At 36.1% G+C, this 14,479-nt stretch overlaps 1 protein-coding gene across 1 annotated transcript; it reads left to right on the forward strand.

The window, feature by feature from the left end:
* Positions 1–1,510: 1,510 nt before the first annotated feature.
* On the forward strand, positions 1,511–13,626 carry LOC132294363 (uncharacterized). Its single transcript, XM_059792188.1, has 21 exons — positions 1,511–1,936; positions 3,650–3,782; positions 6,844–6,980; positions 7,107–7,152; positions 7,737–7,949; positions 8,103–8,606; positions 8,693–8,827; positions 8,928–9,143; positions 9,226–9,315; positions 9,422–9,669; positions 9,774–9,862; positions 10,779–10,819; positions 11,150–11,180; positions 11,279–11,401; positions 11,506–11,723; positions 11,813–11,908; positions 12,010–12,122; positions 12,351–12,486; positions 12,568–12,672; positions 12,877–13,219; positions 13,353–13,626. The coding sequence occupies exons 1-20, from the start codon at positions 1,662–1,664 to the stop codon at positions 13,075–13,077; spliced, it is 3,150 nt and encodes a 1,049-aa protein (XP_059648171.1). The 5' UTR covers positions 1,511–1,661; the 3' UTR covers positions 13,078–13,219; positions 13,353–13,626.
* The last annotated feature ends 853 nt before the right edge of the window (positions 13,627–14,479 follow it).

Below are 14,479 nucleotides of genomic sequence, written 5' to 3' on the forward strand. Positions count from 1 at the left end.
GCTTGTATATTAAGCGATTCTGAAATCAGAACTGAACATCATGGAATGCATCTTTCTCTACGCAATTACGAAAGAAGAACATGGACTGTTTGAATTTCATTTGAACAAACTGAACTACAAAGAGCATTTTGAGAAAGAGCTGGGAACAAATCTAGCAAATGGACTCATCAAAGAATCAATGAATCGACTCGTTTTTCGCTGATTGCACTCTCTAGCTCATCCCAGTCAAATTTGAATTCTAGAAGTTCACATCCTTATAAAGAAATCTGAATTGGAAAAGAATTCTAGAAGTTCACCTCTTGCCTGTTTCTCTCTTCGATTCTACTTTACCCTTTTTTGTTTTGTACGAAAAAATGGATTTGTTTGTTAGAGAAAGAGAGTAGAGAGGAGAGAGAAATCAACAGATGTTGACAACTGGACAACGATGTATTTCTGCCTAACAAATCTGCTAAAGTAATCGGCCCAAATATCATTTCCCAATTTTTAAAAGAAAAATTTGTTATTTTACTAATTTGCCCATGTACTTTTTATAGATTGATAATATTGTCTTATTATCTTATTCCTTCGTTCCACCACTGCCGCTTTTTCGCCACTACCACCTTTTACTGTCATCGTTGCCACCTTCCACCACCACCGTTGCAGCCACTGTCACCTTTTCAACACCACCACCTTTGCTATTACATTCTAGCACCACTTCCCCTCATGCCCACCTTCCACCTCCATTGCCACCTTTCACCGTCGCCTTCACTATACCTTTCGCCACCGCCACTCTTAACCGTGACCTTCTACCATTGCTACTGCCAAGACATCCACATTCCACCGGCCACCACCACCTTCTATCACCACCAACATCGCAATCACCTTCTACAACCATTTGTATTGCCATGATGCCATCGATTGCCTTCCACCACTGTCGCATCACACTTTTTGTTGGATAAAGGATATTATAGTCACGAAAAAAATAATATAAAAGTTAAAGTATATTTAAGAAATAGACTCACCAAATGCCTTTTTCTTACAAATTCCTTTAAACAAAATTTATTTTACAAAGCCCTTATCAATGAAACATGATAAAGCTTCCCCAAACGGACCTAAATATTTGAGTTCTTGTACGCTTTTCCAAATTATTGGTAGGTGAAGGAACAAAAATAGCATTCTATAATAAAAGAATAAAAGAATGTGTAATTTCTATTAATAACAAAGAAAAAATAGGTAACTTTTTATTGATTAGATTATGAGATTAATATCCAATTAATTGTAACTCCAAGTATCAGATCGGATCCGTTGGCAAAAGTTGGCAAAAGTGATTTAATGGGTCGGGTTAGGCTACATCCAATTGGACCAATTCAGTATAGGCTCACAGGTCTAATTATCACCTTTCAGACATGGTTCCACACGTTCAGAAAGCACGTGACAGAGAGCCCGTGGGTCTGCCTTCCCGGCATAATATACCCGTACAAAACTAAACAAAGCCCCGTGGGTCCCAAACTACGCCTCTGCTTTAGTACAGTAGTAAGTAGTGAAAGGGAAGCGAAGCAAAAACCCTCATTATACCCCTCTCTAGGGTTTCATTCTCTCCCCAGCCTCTCTCCTCTCCCCCTCATCATCTAGAGAGAATATACATATACATTTAGAGAGAGAGGGTAGAGTATAAGAGAAACATGGCGCAGTCACTCGAACTTCTACTAATTCAGTTCTTGATGCCGGATAACGACGCCCGGCGGCAAGCGGAGGATCAGATTAAGCGGTTGGCGAAGGATCCGCAGGTAATTCCGGCTCTGGTGCACCACCTCCGCACTGCCAAGACGCCTAATGTGCGGCAGCTATCGGCGGTGCTTCTCCGCAAGAAGATCACAGGCCACTGGGCCAAGCTCTCCCCTCAAGTCCGTCAACTCGTCAAGCAGTCTCTCATTGAGAGCATCACCATGGAACACAGGTCTCTCATACGCCTATGCATGCTGGTTGTTTCGATTGTCATTTCTTTGCCGAATTTAAATATCTAATGATGTTTAGAGACTGGAATTGGGAATTCTCACACATACATAGAAATACATGTTTTTATTTGTTTAATTTTGGATTGAATTAGCCAATTTGCCAGTCCAATATTTCTATCCTATGATGCACATGATTTAGTTTGCTCTTACATGATCCTAATTTTAATTTGCTATTATTATTATTATTTTTATGGTACGTAATGCTCTATGGAAACATGTAATTTTTTTTTGAAACTGTGGACAGAAGTCGGCATTACAAGTTTTTGGGAAGGAAAATGCATAACAACTGATCTAGCCGGATGTTCCAGAAATTACTAATAATAATGACCATTTTTGTTGTTGTTTTGGAGGTGTGAACGTTACCCGAGTCTCTGATGTCTTTGATAGGTTAGAGTGCGAGCAGTGAATTTGAACTAGAGGGTGGCGAATAGATCTTCCTTTTAATAAACTTTTCAAAAATCAGTTACTTCATTTTAAATTCGAGAGGATTGATTTTTCAGTTATTGTTAACTTCGAATTTCAATAAATCAATACATTGTAAATGACATAGAGTAAAGAAGAGTAGAAACACAAATTTTTTACGTGAAAAACCCTAGATTGTTGATCTACTCCTTGAGGAGTATTCAATCGCAGATGGTCCTTTGAAAAACCTAGATTGAATAAGCACACAATCTCTCTCTAGGACTTTTCTCTCTCAAAAAATAAATAGAGATGCTCTCTTCTTACCTTAGACTCACCTTTACTCCATATTTATAGCTAATACAGGAGTTCCATACTTTTTAGGTAGTTGAAACCTTATAAATTTTACTTTGAGAGAGTTTCCAAAAGCGTAGTCAGACAAGTTCCATTGATCGAGCTTTTAATCAAAACCTACTGTAACTATTTTGATCAATTGCCAATTCAATTAATACATTCTGGTATTGAACGTAATTTTTGGTGGAACACTGTTGATTGCTTGACCATCAATTCGCTCTGGAAAGGATTCAATTGATTGACCAACTGACTTGAGCACACTGATTTGCACTGTTTTCCAGCTTGATGTCTAGTTTTGAAAAACATTTACAACTTTAGGTTTTGAAAAGCCAATGTTCAAAAACATTTTCAAAACCGTTTACGAGCCTATCAAGATCATAAAAAGGTCAAACTAAGGTCTTACTAAAGTCAATTTACCTGATACCTAAATGTTTGATTGAGGATGCGAACATGTTGTCAGGATCTTTGCAATTCAGTGTCTGCCATGCCTTCAGTAGATACTATCATATTCACGATCTGGTCAAAGCACTTTGCCACATTACAACACAGGTTTGGAGTAGGACATGAAGCTTATTATAACAAGCTTGATTGCCATACTCATATGTCTTTACTAGAATGCCGGTGTGAATCCTTTTGAGTTTTGATTCCATCTCAATTCCAGTTGTTTTGTTTTGTAGTATTTTCTAAGTACAAACTTTTATAATTTTTGTACGCACATTAGAAATATTTGAATTTGGCAAACTTGTTGATTTTTGGTACAAAAGTTTGTTCTCAATTTGGATTTATTGATAATATCAATGCTTAATATTTTTTTTTTGGGATTGGTAACATCGATTAATGAACATAGTACTGAAGTGCTCTGAGGAGACTGAGAATTATTTCACGTGATGGTGTTTTTGTAGCCCTCCAGTGAGGCGAGCCAGTGCAAATGTAGTGAGTATCATTGCCAAGTTTGCTGTTCCAGCTGGAGAGTGGCCTGATTTGTTGCCATTTCTATTCCAATGCAGTCAGAGCGCACAAGAAGATCATAGAGAAGTGCGTTAATATTTTTTAAAGCTTTTGCATGCTGCTTGCCGTTTATTCTTTTTGCACATTGATTCTATCCTTTTCCTCAGCTAATTGTTGTGGTAATAGGATATGTGCACAAATCATCATGGTTATTTTTGCCAGGATAATTATCTCAGTCTCTTGGTTGTGCATACATCAATACATGTTTTAAATTCAACCATAGTTTAAAAGAAGATGATTCAATCTTATTGGTGGTTTGGAGCGGCATATCTTATCACAGGATGAATCCAACTGACATTGTTGCAGATGGAAAAGTTAAAGTGATAAAATAATTGATCTTCTTTGTCACCGAATAAAAGAAAATATCTATGTCTTTGAGGATTTTTAATTTTATTAATCTAAAAAGAATAATTTTAGGTGATATGCTGGAATTATTACAATAACATTTTTTTTTTTTTTAAAATTCTTATTATGTATATATTTTTATTTTATTTCTGTCTTGGAACAAGTATTTCATCAAATATGGAATAAGGATTGTACACAAGAAACAAAGAACGTGGGAATTTAAGAACACGGCATTATAACTTCAAGTGCTGCACAGAGATCTATCTATATGATATTTGCCCTTCATAACAACTTTGTGATGGTGTGTCTATCACCGAAAAACAATTAAGTTAACCACTTATGTGTTTGCTTTTTCATTCTGACTACTACTTCTACGTCTGAAACTTTCCTATTTTTTCACTTATGGAAAGATCATGCACTTCCCCTCCTTTAGTTTTGTGACCTTGGAGTTCATCTTCACATTATTAATTTCATGACAAATTTTGCTCAAACTTCCATTCCAATTTTGTATTACTAAGCTTCTTGATCATGATAAATTGGCGTATCTTTCACACCACTTACTCTTAGTTTCTTATATTAAATTTCATGAATGATTCCTTTTATGTACCATTGAATATCCTATTTATATTGTTCACACACTCACTTCCTCCAAGGTGCTTCATATTGCCTTTTATTATCTGGGGACTGCTGTCTTATTATTGGGGTCAAAAGGTTGCAAGACCCTCTGGGTGTTGCCATTGCTTCTCTATTTTAGATTGACACAAATATATATATATATATATATATATATATATTATTATTATTATTATTTTTAAAATCAACTGTTATAACCAAAACAAATTTCCTTGTGAATATTCCATTATTTTCTTTTAAAAGCATTATGCCTGCCATAATGGTCTCTGAAGTTGCACTTATTTTTGGTCTCTTGTCAAAGTCTAGGACATTCCCAACATTCCATGATAACTTCTTAGGCATTAATAAGCATGCCCTGTGCCTGCATTCAACTTTGCTAGCTTATTTTTATATATTATTCCCCATAAATTATACTTTAGACAATGTTCATTGTTTTTGCTATGATTTTCTCTCCATACTTTCCATTTGTGCTACACCCACTTTTTCGAATAGCCTTGAGAAGCTTCTCATTCTCATCCTTAAAACCAAGAATGGAACTTCCAATCGCTTCCATGACTCCATGAGTACTTCACCTTTCCAATTCTTTATTCAACATTTTTTCATTTGCTCCTCTCTCCAAGGTATAAAAATGTAATTTCCATTCGTTCGGTAAGATGTCGACATGAGAATCTTCCTAGTCTATTTTTTTTTTGCTTCATAAAACAAAAAGTTGGGTCTTCGCTTGATACATTGATAAAATGCTTGGGTTGTCACTCTTGAGATCAAAGTTCTGAATCACGAGAGCAGCTACTTTTTGCAAATAATAAAGTGATAGGTCTGTATCCAGTACAGACCCTGGCATCATCGACTAACATGGACTACTACAATAGTGAATGGCCCCTTTCTTGAGAAAACAAAAATTCTTTACTCTCTTCCCTTCCCCATTCATATGGTGCCTTGAGATCCCTAGATTCCTATTAATAATGTCCTTGACTGCGTGCTCCTAGTATCACATTAAAAAAGGGATACTGCCCAGTTCTTGTTCTGCTACAGCAGTGTCCTGGGAAGGGAGAAAGACAGACCTAACCATTGATATTTCACAAAGTGATTGTTGCAAGACTCGAGATCACATAAACGACACTGATGTTCAAGTGTTCAACCACCGAACCAGGCGATGACTTTAATCTTGATTTGACTTCATGTGTACAAATGATAACACGACACAACTCATGTAACATGTTTAATAAAAGAATTGTATGATTTGTAATACTTTATAACTTGTTTGACAATCTATATAATATTTTTCGTAATTATAAAAAATGCAAATATAAACAAAAAATAAACCTTGAATTAAGAATTATGGAATGAAGAAAATTTCCTTTTATCGCAATAAATCATACAATTAACCAAGGATTTCATTATAGTACCATACTAAAATAGATTGAGCCCTCAAACTCGAATACGACATGGTTAATTAAATGGGTTAATTGGTTCGACACAATTATGACACAAGTACAATTAATGTCAACTCATACACACTAATTTCGTGTTGGGTTTTGAGTCAGTGTCAAATTTGCCACCCCTAGTATGGTCGTTTTGACTTCAAATCTAAAATACCTTTTTAAATTTTTTTTTTTTTTTTTTTTAATTTTATATTTTAAATGAAGTTAAAATGCATTCTTTTTGTTCTTTGTATTTTTTGGGTCATTGGAGAAATATTTCACGTGAATGATTATTTGTAGAGTTTCAGGTTATATGAGGCTATAGTTCTTCTTTAACTTGGTTATACACACTTCATGTGTATATTTCTCAGCCTTATATATTGAAATGGTTAACTAAATTTAGTAATTGCTTGTACATATAACTTTTTTTCCATGACATTTCTCCTGGTCTTGATTATCATCTCCTTTCTATCATCTCCTAATAGGATGGTTTATTGGCATATATATTTGACCTTAGCTTGATTTTTTGGAGGATGTTATTGACTCATTGCCCTTGTTTTGTAACCATTGTATAAAGCTTCAGTTCCTTTTCCATTTTTCCTTAACTATTCATATGGGAACTCTTAGACAGGGTATAACAGGCTAACACATTGCTTTCTTGTTTTTTTGTTTTTGTTTGGTGTTTCAAGGTGGCATTAATTCTTTTCAGCTCTTTAACTGAAACAATTGGGAATTCGTTTCAACCACATTTTTCAGATCTACAATCTCTTCTACTCAAGTGTCTACAAGATGAAACTAGTAACCGTGTCAGAGTTGCTGCTCTCAAGTAAATTTCAATCACAAACGGTTTGATAATTTTTGTTATGTTATTTTGGTGCAAGAGATACTTGTAAAGATGCTGAATTGCTAAGAACAAGTTTTGCTCATATTGAAATTTATTATGTGTTACCAGGGCAGTTGGCTCTTTCTTGGAGTTCACTCACGACGGGGCTGAAGTGGTGAGTAATTTAACTGCTTTCCATAATTATAATGCTTATGCCATATCTACTTTGTTAATAATAGCGAGTCATAGTTACTTTGCAATAACTGACCATGTATTCTGTCTAACTGAAAAGCATGTGTGATTATTTGATTATACTTATATAAAAAAATTTGTATGGTTATGGGATTTTTGCTTGCTAGTGCTCTATTAAATTCCCTACAAATTCGAGAATTGTCACCAAACTTTAGACCGAGTGGTATAGGTCATGACCAAGTGTCTGTTAATCGAGTGTTCTGTTAATCAAGGGTTCTGTGAGGTGGACTTGATATAGATCTAACATTTGTCATTTATTGCGCAAAGTAGCTGCTCATTTTCCTTTATCTATCAATTCTTTCAGTTGGAGGAGCTTCGTTACTTTTTATGAAATCTGTCTGAACCAATATATATTCTATATTTTTTATAGTATACTTCGTGGCAAAATGAATTTATATTTGCCAATGAATTGGCCGGTTGCAAGGAAATGAATGGTCAGTTCACTGACCTAATTGTTTGGTTTGGTGTATTCTCGTGACTTCACTAATCTTTAGCATACTTGTGCAGGTCAAGTTTCGAGAGTTTATTCCCAGCATTTTGAATGTTTCAAGACAATGCCTTGCCTCTGGCGAGGAGGATGTTGCTGTAATTGCCTTCGAAATATTTGATGAACTGATTGAATCTCCTGCACCTCTTCTGGGGGAATCAGTCAAAGCCATAGTGCAGTTCTCCCTTGAAGTTTGCTCAAGCCAAACTTTGGAACCCAACACACGCCATCAGGTTAGAAGGAGCATCGAATTTAGTTTTTCAATACTCTAATCTACCTTGAGTGGTTGCTGAAGCCTATGTTTATTTTGGTTGTTGCATTGCCTTCCTTTTGTGCTTGATTTTCTAAATCTCTTGATAGCTTCCTGCTTTTGTCTAACGCGTCAGGCTATTCAAATAATTTCATGGCTTGCTAAGTACAAATCCAATTCCCTAAAAAAGCATAAGCTGGTCATTCCCATACTGCAAGTTATGTGTCCATTGCTTGCGGAATCAACTGATAGAGATGACGATGATGATCTTGCACCAGATCGAGCTGCTGCAGAAGTTATTGATACCATGGCTTTAAACCTTTCTAAGCATGTGTTTCCACCTGTTTTGGAATTTGCATCTTTGAGCAGTCAGAGTGGAAATCCAAAGTTTCGGGAAGCTTCAGCGACAGCTTTGGGTGTCATTTCTGAGGGTTGTTTGGATCTAATGAAAGATAAGTTGGAACCTGTTCTTCATATTGTCTTGGGGGCTTTGAGAGATCCTGAACAAATGGTTAGGGGGGCTGCATCATTTGCATTGGGACAATTTGCTGAGCATTTGCAGCCTGAGATTGTATCTCACTACGAAAGTGTTCTTCCTTGCATTTTGAATGCCCTGGAGGATGCATCTGATGAAGTCAAGGTACATAAATGTTGGACAAGAGATTGATTTTGGAATGGTTTATATCTTTTGGAATTCTATGAATGCAACTCTTTCTTTCTGTGCAGGAAAAATCATATTATGCACTGGCAGCATTTTGTGAGAACATGGGTGAAGAAATTCTTCCTTTTCTTGATCCTTTAATGGGGAAACTCCTTGGAGCCCTGCAAAATAGCCCCCGCAATTTGCAGGAGACCTGCATGGTAAAGATATATTTTCCATACTTTGAAGACCAAGTTAATATAACTGGGAACTACTGTTCTTTCTTATATCTAGTTAAGCCTTTCCTTGATATTATTGCAGTCTGCAATTGGATCTGTTGCATCTGCTGCAGAACAAGCCTTCATTCCATATGCTGAAAGGGTTCTGGAGTTGATGAAAAATTTCATGGTGCTTACAAATGATGAAGACCTCCGTGCACGAGCAAGAGCTACTGAATTGGTTGGAATAACTGCAATGTCTGTCGGGAGAATGAGGATGGAACCAATTATACCCCCTTTCATTGAAGCTGCCATTTCTGTAACTAACTGTGACACTTTTCTTTATCTGGAAGTTTTTCTCGTATTTCCAAGCATTTGATTTATTGGGGTTAATTTCTCAGGGTTTTGGGTTGGAGTTCAGTGAGCTTCGGGAGTACACTCATGGATTCTTCAGCAATGTGGCTGAAATTATGGATGATGGATTTGCACAGGTATGCAAGGCTTTGGTTGTATTCAATTTGTGAGTAATTGCATTTGCATCCATGCTAATGCCTGGCTTCCTTATTTTTCTTTTTCTTCTTCTTTTTGGTAAAACAGTACCTTCCACATGTTGTACCTCTGGCGTTTTCCTCCTGCAATCTTGATGATGGCTCTGCTGTGGATATTGACGACTCTGATGAGGTTGAAAATATGACTGGATTTGGTGGAGTGTCGTCTGATGATGAAGCTCATGATGAACCAAGGGTTCGAAATATCAGTATAAGAACTGGAGTATTGGATGAAAAGGCTGCAGCAACTCAAGCCATTGGATTATTTGCTCTGCATACTAAAAGTTCCTATGCACCGTATCCTTTGTCATTTATGGATTTTATTTGTATTTTTGTTTTAATATGTACAACCACACTTAGAAAAATGCTCATCGTAATCTGAGTTCTTTGATTATCTTAAGCTACTTGGAGGAGTCTCTGAAGATTTTGGTTAGACACTCAACTTACTTTCACGAAGATGTTCGGCTTCAGGCAATCACTGCATTGAAATGTGAGTAACCAGATCAAAGTTACCAGGAAATACCACACCATAGCGATTTGCGATTATTAATGCATATTCCAAAAGATGGTGCACCTCCATTCCAGAACACAGAATTTAGCATTCCAAGATATATGTTTTTATTCCCTTTAGATTTATCGCTTAGAGATTGGGAAAAAAATGAACTAACAAAATTAAGTCTGGAGGGATATTTATAGGAGGCGGCCATAGTGAGAAGGAAATTGCTGTCACTTCTCGAACTACCTGGTCAGATTCCTAGTGATCTATATAACCACCACGCTATACCATTTTCTTAAGATTATGCATAATGTTCTCATTGCCGTTTTGGTAGCAAAATTACGTGTGTTGTAAGTAATGCAGCACCATCTGCTTATGGTATAGAGTTATGATATTGTGTATCCAGCTGAAGTTTTACAATCTGTATGCTTGATCTAATCAAATTGCTCTTTTTGCTGACGAGCTTTTTAAATCCAATTGGTTTATGTCAAATTATAGTTTACAACATTGGAGTGTCCCTCTTTAACATGTGTTGATCTTGTAACTGCCTTTCAGCACTTCCTCATATCTCAGAAAGAATTTTGTAGTTTTCTTCTAATTTAAACTTGCATTGTTCTTGTAAATCTTATTGTAGCTCAAGTCCAACTGTTTGGCTTGGGACCTGGGAGGCATCCTAACCTTAACATTGACATCTTACTTTTAATCATAAGTAGTCATTACCCGGCATTGATCCCCTCTAATTCAGGGTGTTAGGAGGGGTAGACTGGATACCGAGCTAATCTTTGGCACTAAGTGCACAAAGTGGCTATTCTTAGACTCTTAATCACAAATAATCACACATTATATCGAGTCAGTGCCTCTTAAGTTACATGGTTCTTATTCATGCTCATTAACTGATCTGTTGCTGCAGATATTTTGACAGCTGCACAAGCAGTCTTCCAAGGTCAGAATGTGAGTGTGCATAATCCCCTCACTATTTCTTTTGCCTTATTATTATTTTTTTTAAAAAAATAAAGTATTTCTACCTTGTGAGAATGATGGGATCTTTTAATATATCTTTGTGATTACTGTTTTTTCAATAATTTAGGTCAGAATTTCGATCACTGATTTGTAAACTTGTTTTATTTTAAGATTGATGTATGTTGAAATATTCCACTATCCAAAACCGTCAGGCAGATAACTACTACTACTATTTGGGATTGATAAGTTGCCTTATATAGCTGCCAGCTGGACCTGGATGTCATGCTAATACGGTCTTGGTTTTGCCTGTCTTTTTTGCAGGATGGGCCAGAAAAGGCGAAGGAAGCTCTAGGTAAGATTATGATTTAGTAATGACAGTTTGAACGTTATTTGTACATTTTCAAGGCTGTATTCGATTTTATATTGATCAGTAACTCTTTGCAATTGCAGATACTGTGATGAATATTTATATCAAGATCATGACTGAAGATGATGACAAAGAAGTTGTTGCTCAAGCTTGCATGAGTACAGCTGACATTATCAAGGATATTGGATACATGGCAGTTGAGCCATGTAAGTATAAATCCTGTTGGTTTAATTTTTCCATCTGTTGAAATAATATTGTGTGTTACTTATTATACTAGTGTAATCTGCTTTCAAATGTCATTTGATTTCAGATATGCCTCAGATCGTTGAGGCTACTTTGGTATTGCTAAGGGAGGAAGCCGCTTGTCAGCTGGTAGAATCTGATAGCGAAATTGATGATGATGATACTGAACATGATGAAGTACTTATGGATGCAGTTTCTGACCTCCTTCCTGCATTTGCGAAGTCCATGGGTTGTCATTTTGCACCCATCTTCGCAAAGCTGTTTGAACCTTTAATGAAATTTGCGGTGGGTTAGCAATTGCTACTGACATGACACTTTCTCAATCTTTAGCCATTGGTTTTTAATAGCTCACTTGCTTTATAATTGATCTGCAGAAAGCTTCACGCCCACCACAAGATCGGACAATGGTGGTTGCATGCCTGGCAGAAGTTGCTCAGGATATGGGCACTCCAATTGCGGGCTATATTGATGTAATTTTTTGAAAATCTGAAACGAACTGTTTAATTTAAATTTTTTAGTGGCTTCTGTTTATATATGCAGTTAATTTCTGAGAAATTGTCTCATGTTTCAGGCCGTGATGCCCTTGGTACTCAAAGAACTAGCTTCATCAGATGCAACTAATAGGAGGAATGCTGCATTTTGTGTTGGAGAGTTATGCAAAAATGGTGGCGAGACTACTCTGAAGTATCCTTCTATATGCAAATATTTTTCTGTTTCACTTTTTTGCTTTGCTATTCTGATAATTCTGTTACCCCTTCCATTTATGGTGGAGATTTTATGTTTCATGCGAGTGCATTTTTTTATGATGAATCTTTTTTATATTTATGTTGCTTTTAACTAGTTTGACTTTGAAGTCTATCCTATGATATTCCATTTGTTCTTTTGGAGCATTTTCCTTTACATTCGTGCCAGATACTATGGTGATGTATTGCGTGGACTTTACCCACTATTTGGGGAACCTGAGCCAGATGATGCTGTGAGGGACAATGCAGCTGGTGCAGTTGCAAGGATGATAATGGTGCACCCTGAGTCCATCCCCTTGAATCAGGTATATCGACTTGTCTCTTCTCATACTTTTGTATTATCTTTTGCCTCAACTCTGATGGGTGCTTTATTTATTTTGTCTCAGGTTCTTCCCGTTTTCTTGAAAGTTCTTCCATTGAAAGAAGATCATGAGGAGTCCATGGCTGTCTATGGCTGTGTCTGCAATCTTGTTCTGGCATCGAATCCACAGGTTTGAATTCCTTCCATCTTATTGAAGCGAAAGTGATGAGACTATATTCTTTTGTTCGAACTTTAGAAAGTTGTCTTTTACTGTCATTCTCTTTTTTAATTTCTTTATTTTCCCACCAAAATATAATGTCATTTCGTATGATTTCTCCTTCCTTTACTAACTATGTTCAAATTTTATTTTTCCTTTCATTTATATGCCAAACAGATCTTGTCCCTAGTTCCAGACTTGGTCAATCTTTTTGCCCAAGTTGCAGTATCACCTGTCGAAACTTCGGAAGTCAAATCTCAAATAGGCAGAGCTTTCTCCCATTTGATCTCTCTTTATGGACATCAAATGCAACCGATTCTGAGCAACCTACCACCTACACACGCTAACGCCCTAGCTGCAATTGCCCCCAAAAGTTGACACCTAATTAAGCATGCTGGTGACGCCATTTTATACTCCTTGCTCAACTTTTTCGCCAATGAGCTCAATTTAAGAGGAGATCGTTTCTTTTACTCATTTTAAAGTTGGGAACGGTTCCTGAATGAAGGCTGTTCTTGACCAGGTAGTTATTCATATGAGATTGTTGCCAGTAAATATCAAAATGAAATTCTTCACTCTTGCTGGTATTATTATGTTGTACCTTTTCAAAATTTACTATTTGCATCATAATTCACAATCTTGATTTGTTATTGCAGGCTTTGGTTTGCCTCCATACTGACAGCTATGGCTCCGTTTTTCCCGTGTGGAGACATTGCTGTTTCTTCCAATTTTTATTTATTTTTTTTAAATGTATCTTATGATATTTGTATTTCTCATTATTTAATTTTATCAGTAGTTATATTTATTTTACCATTGGGTGTGGTGTGTGTTATAGTAATTTGTTTGTTTGTGAGCTCGAGTCGCTGAGAATACTGTTGTGTGATGATTATGTAAATTTCGGGAATAAGAAGGGTGATATACTTATTTTTACTCTGTGAGATTAGATGTGGTGTTGTATAAAATATAGGTACATGCATACATATTGAATTTTACCTTTTTTGGAATACCAACAATGTTTTACTAAACAGTGGTTTTGTGGTTAAAAACTGACTATCCGGTTTCTTTATTTTTTCTTCCTACATAGAGTCACAGTGTGACGGGTGGGTACTTGTTCATTTATCAAAAGTTTAAGTTGTTGGGTAGTATTGCATAAGCTTAAGCTGTTGGTTCAGGACAATTGTTAATTTTTCTTGTGATTACTTTACGAGAACATTGAATAATAATTATATGAAAATTCATTTATTCTTGTTTGAAGACAGTTTTTATTTCAAAAAAAAAAAGAAAAAAAAAAAAAAACTTTTAATTTATTTGTTTAAAGAGTAATTAAACAAGCAAGATTTGCTTTAGATTTTACTTTTGAGGATTCACTATATCAAAATAAAAGCTGGACATTGTTCCCCTCTTTTGGTGGAGGCAAAGCCTTAGAGAAACAAGAAACCAATTTTTTCTAGTGTAGTGCTATTTTCGCTTTAAAAAACATATATACTCTCTCCACCAAAGTATTTATCATAATTCATTATAATCACACTTCCAAACCAGTTGTCTCTTCCTTCTGCCTTTGCAGTGATTATCCATTTTAAGCTTGGGTAGAATTCTTTATTTATGTAGTGTCAAATCATTTTTATTGTCTTCGAATGGGGTGATGTGAGTGGAGGGCATCGGTCACTGACGAGCATTTTATCATCGCTTCGTCCGAATGTTTATACATCTTCCAATGGGGTGATGTAAATGGAGGGTGGCATTTTATCGTGGCTTCGTCTCAATGTATATATTTAAATATATG

The sequence above is a fragment of the Cornus florida genome, unplaced genomic scaffold (genome assembly GCF_030987335.1).
Source record: "Cornus florida cultivar Cherokee Brave unplaced genomic scaffold, ASM3098733v1 CherokeeBrave_3.0.0_Hap2_Chr02, whole genome shotgun sequence".
Lineage (NCBI taxonomy): Eukaryota > Viridiplantae > Streptophyta > Magnoliopsida > Cornales > Cornaceae > Cornus > Cornus florida.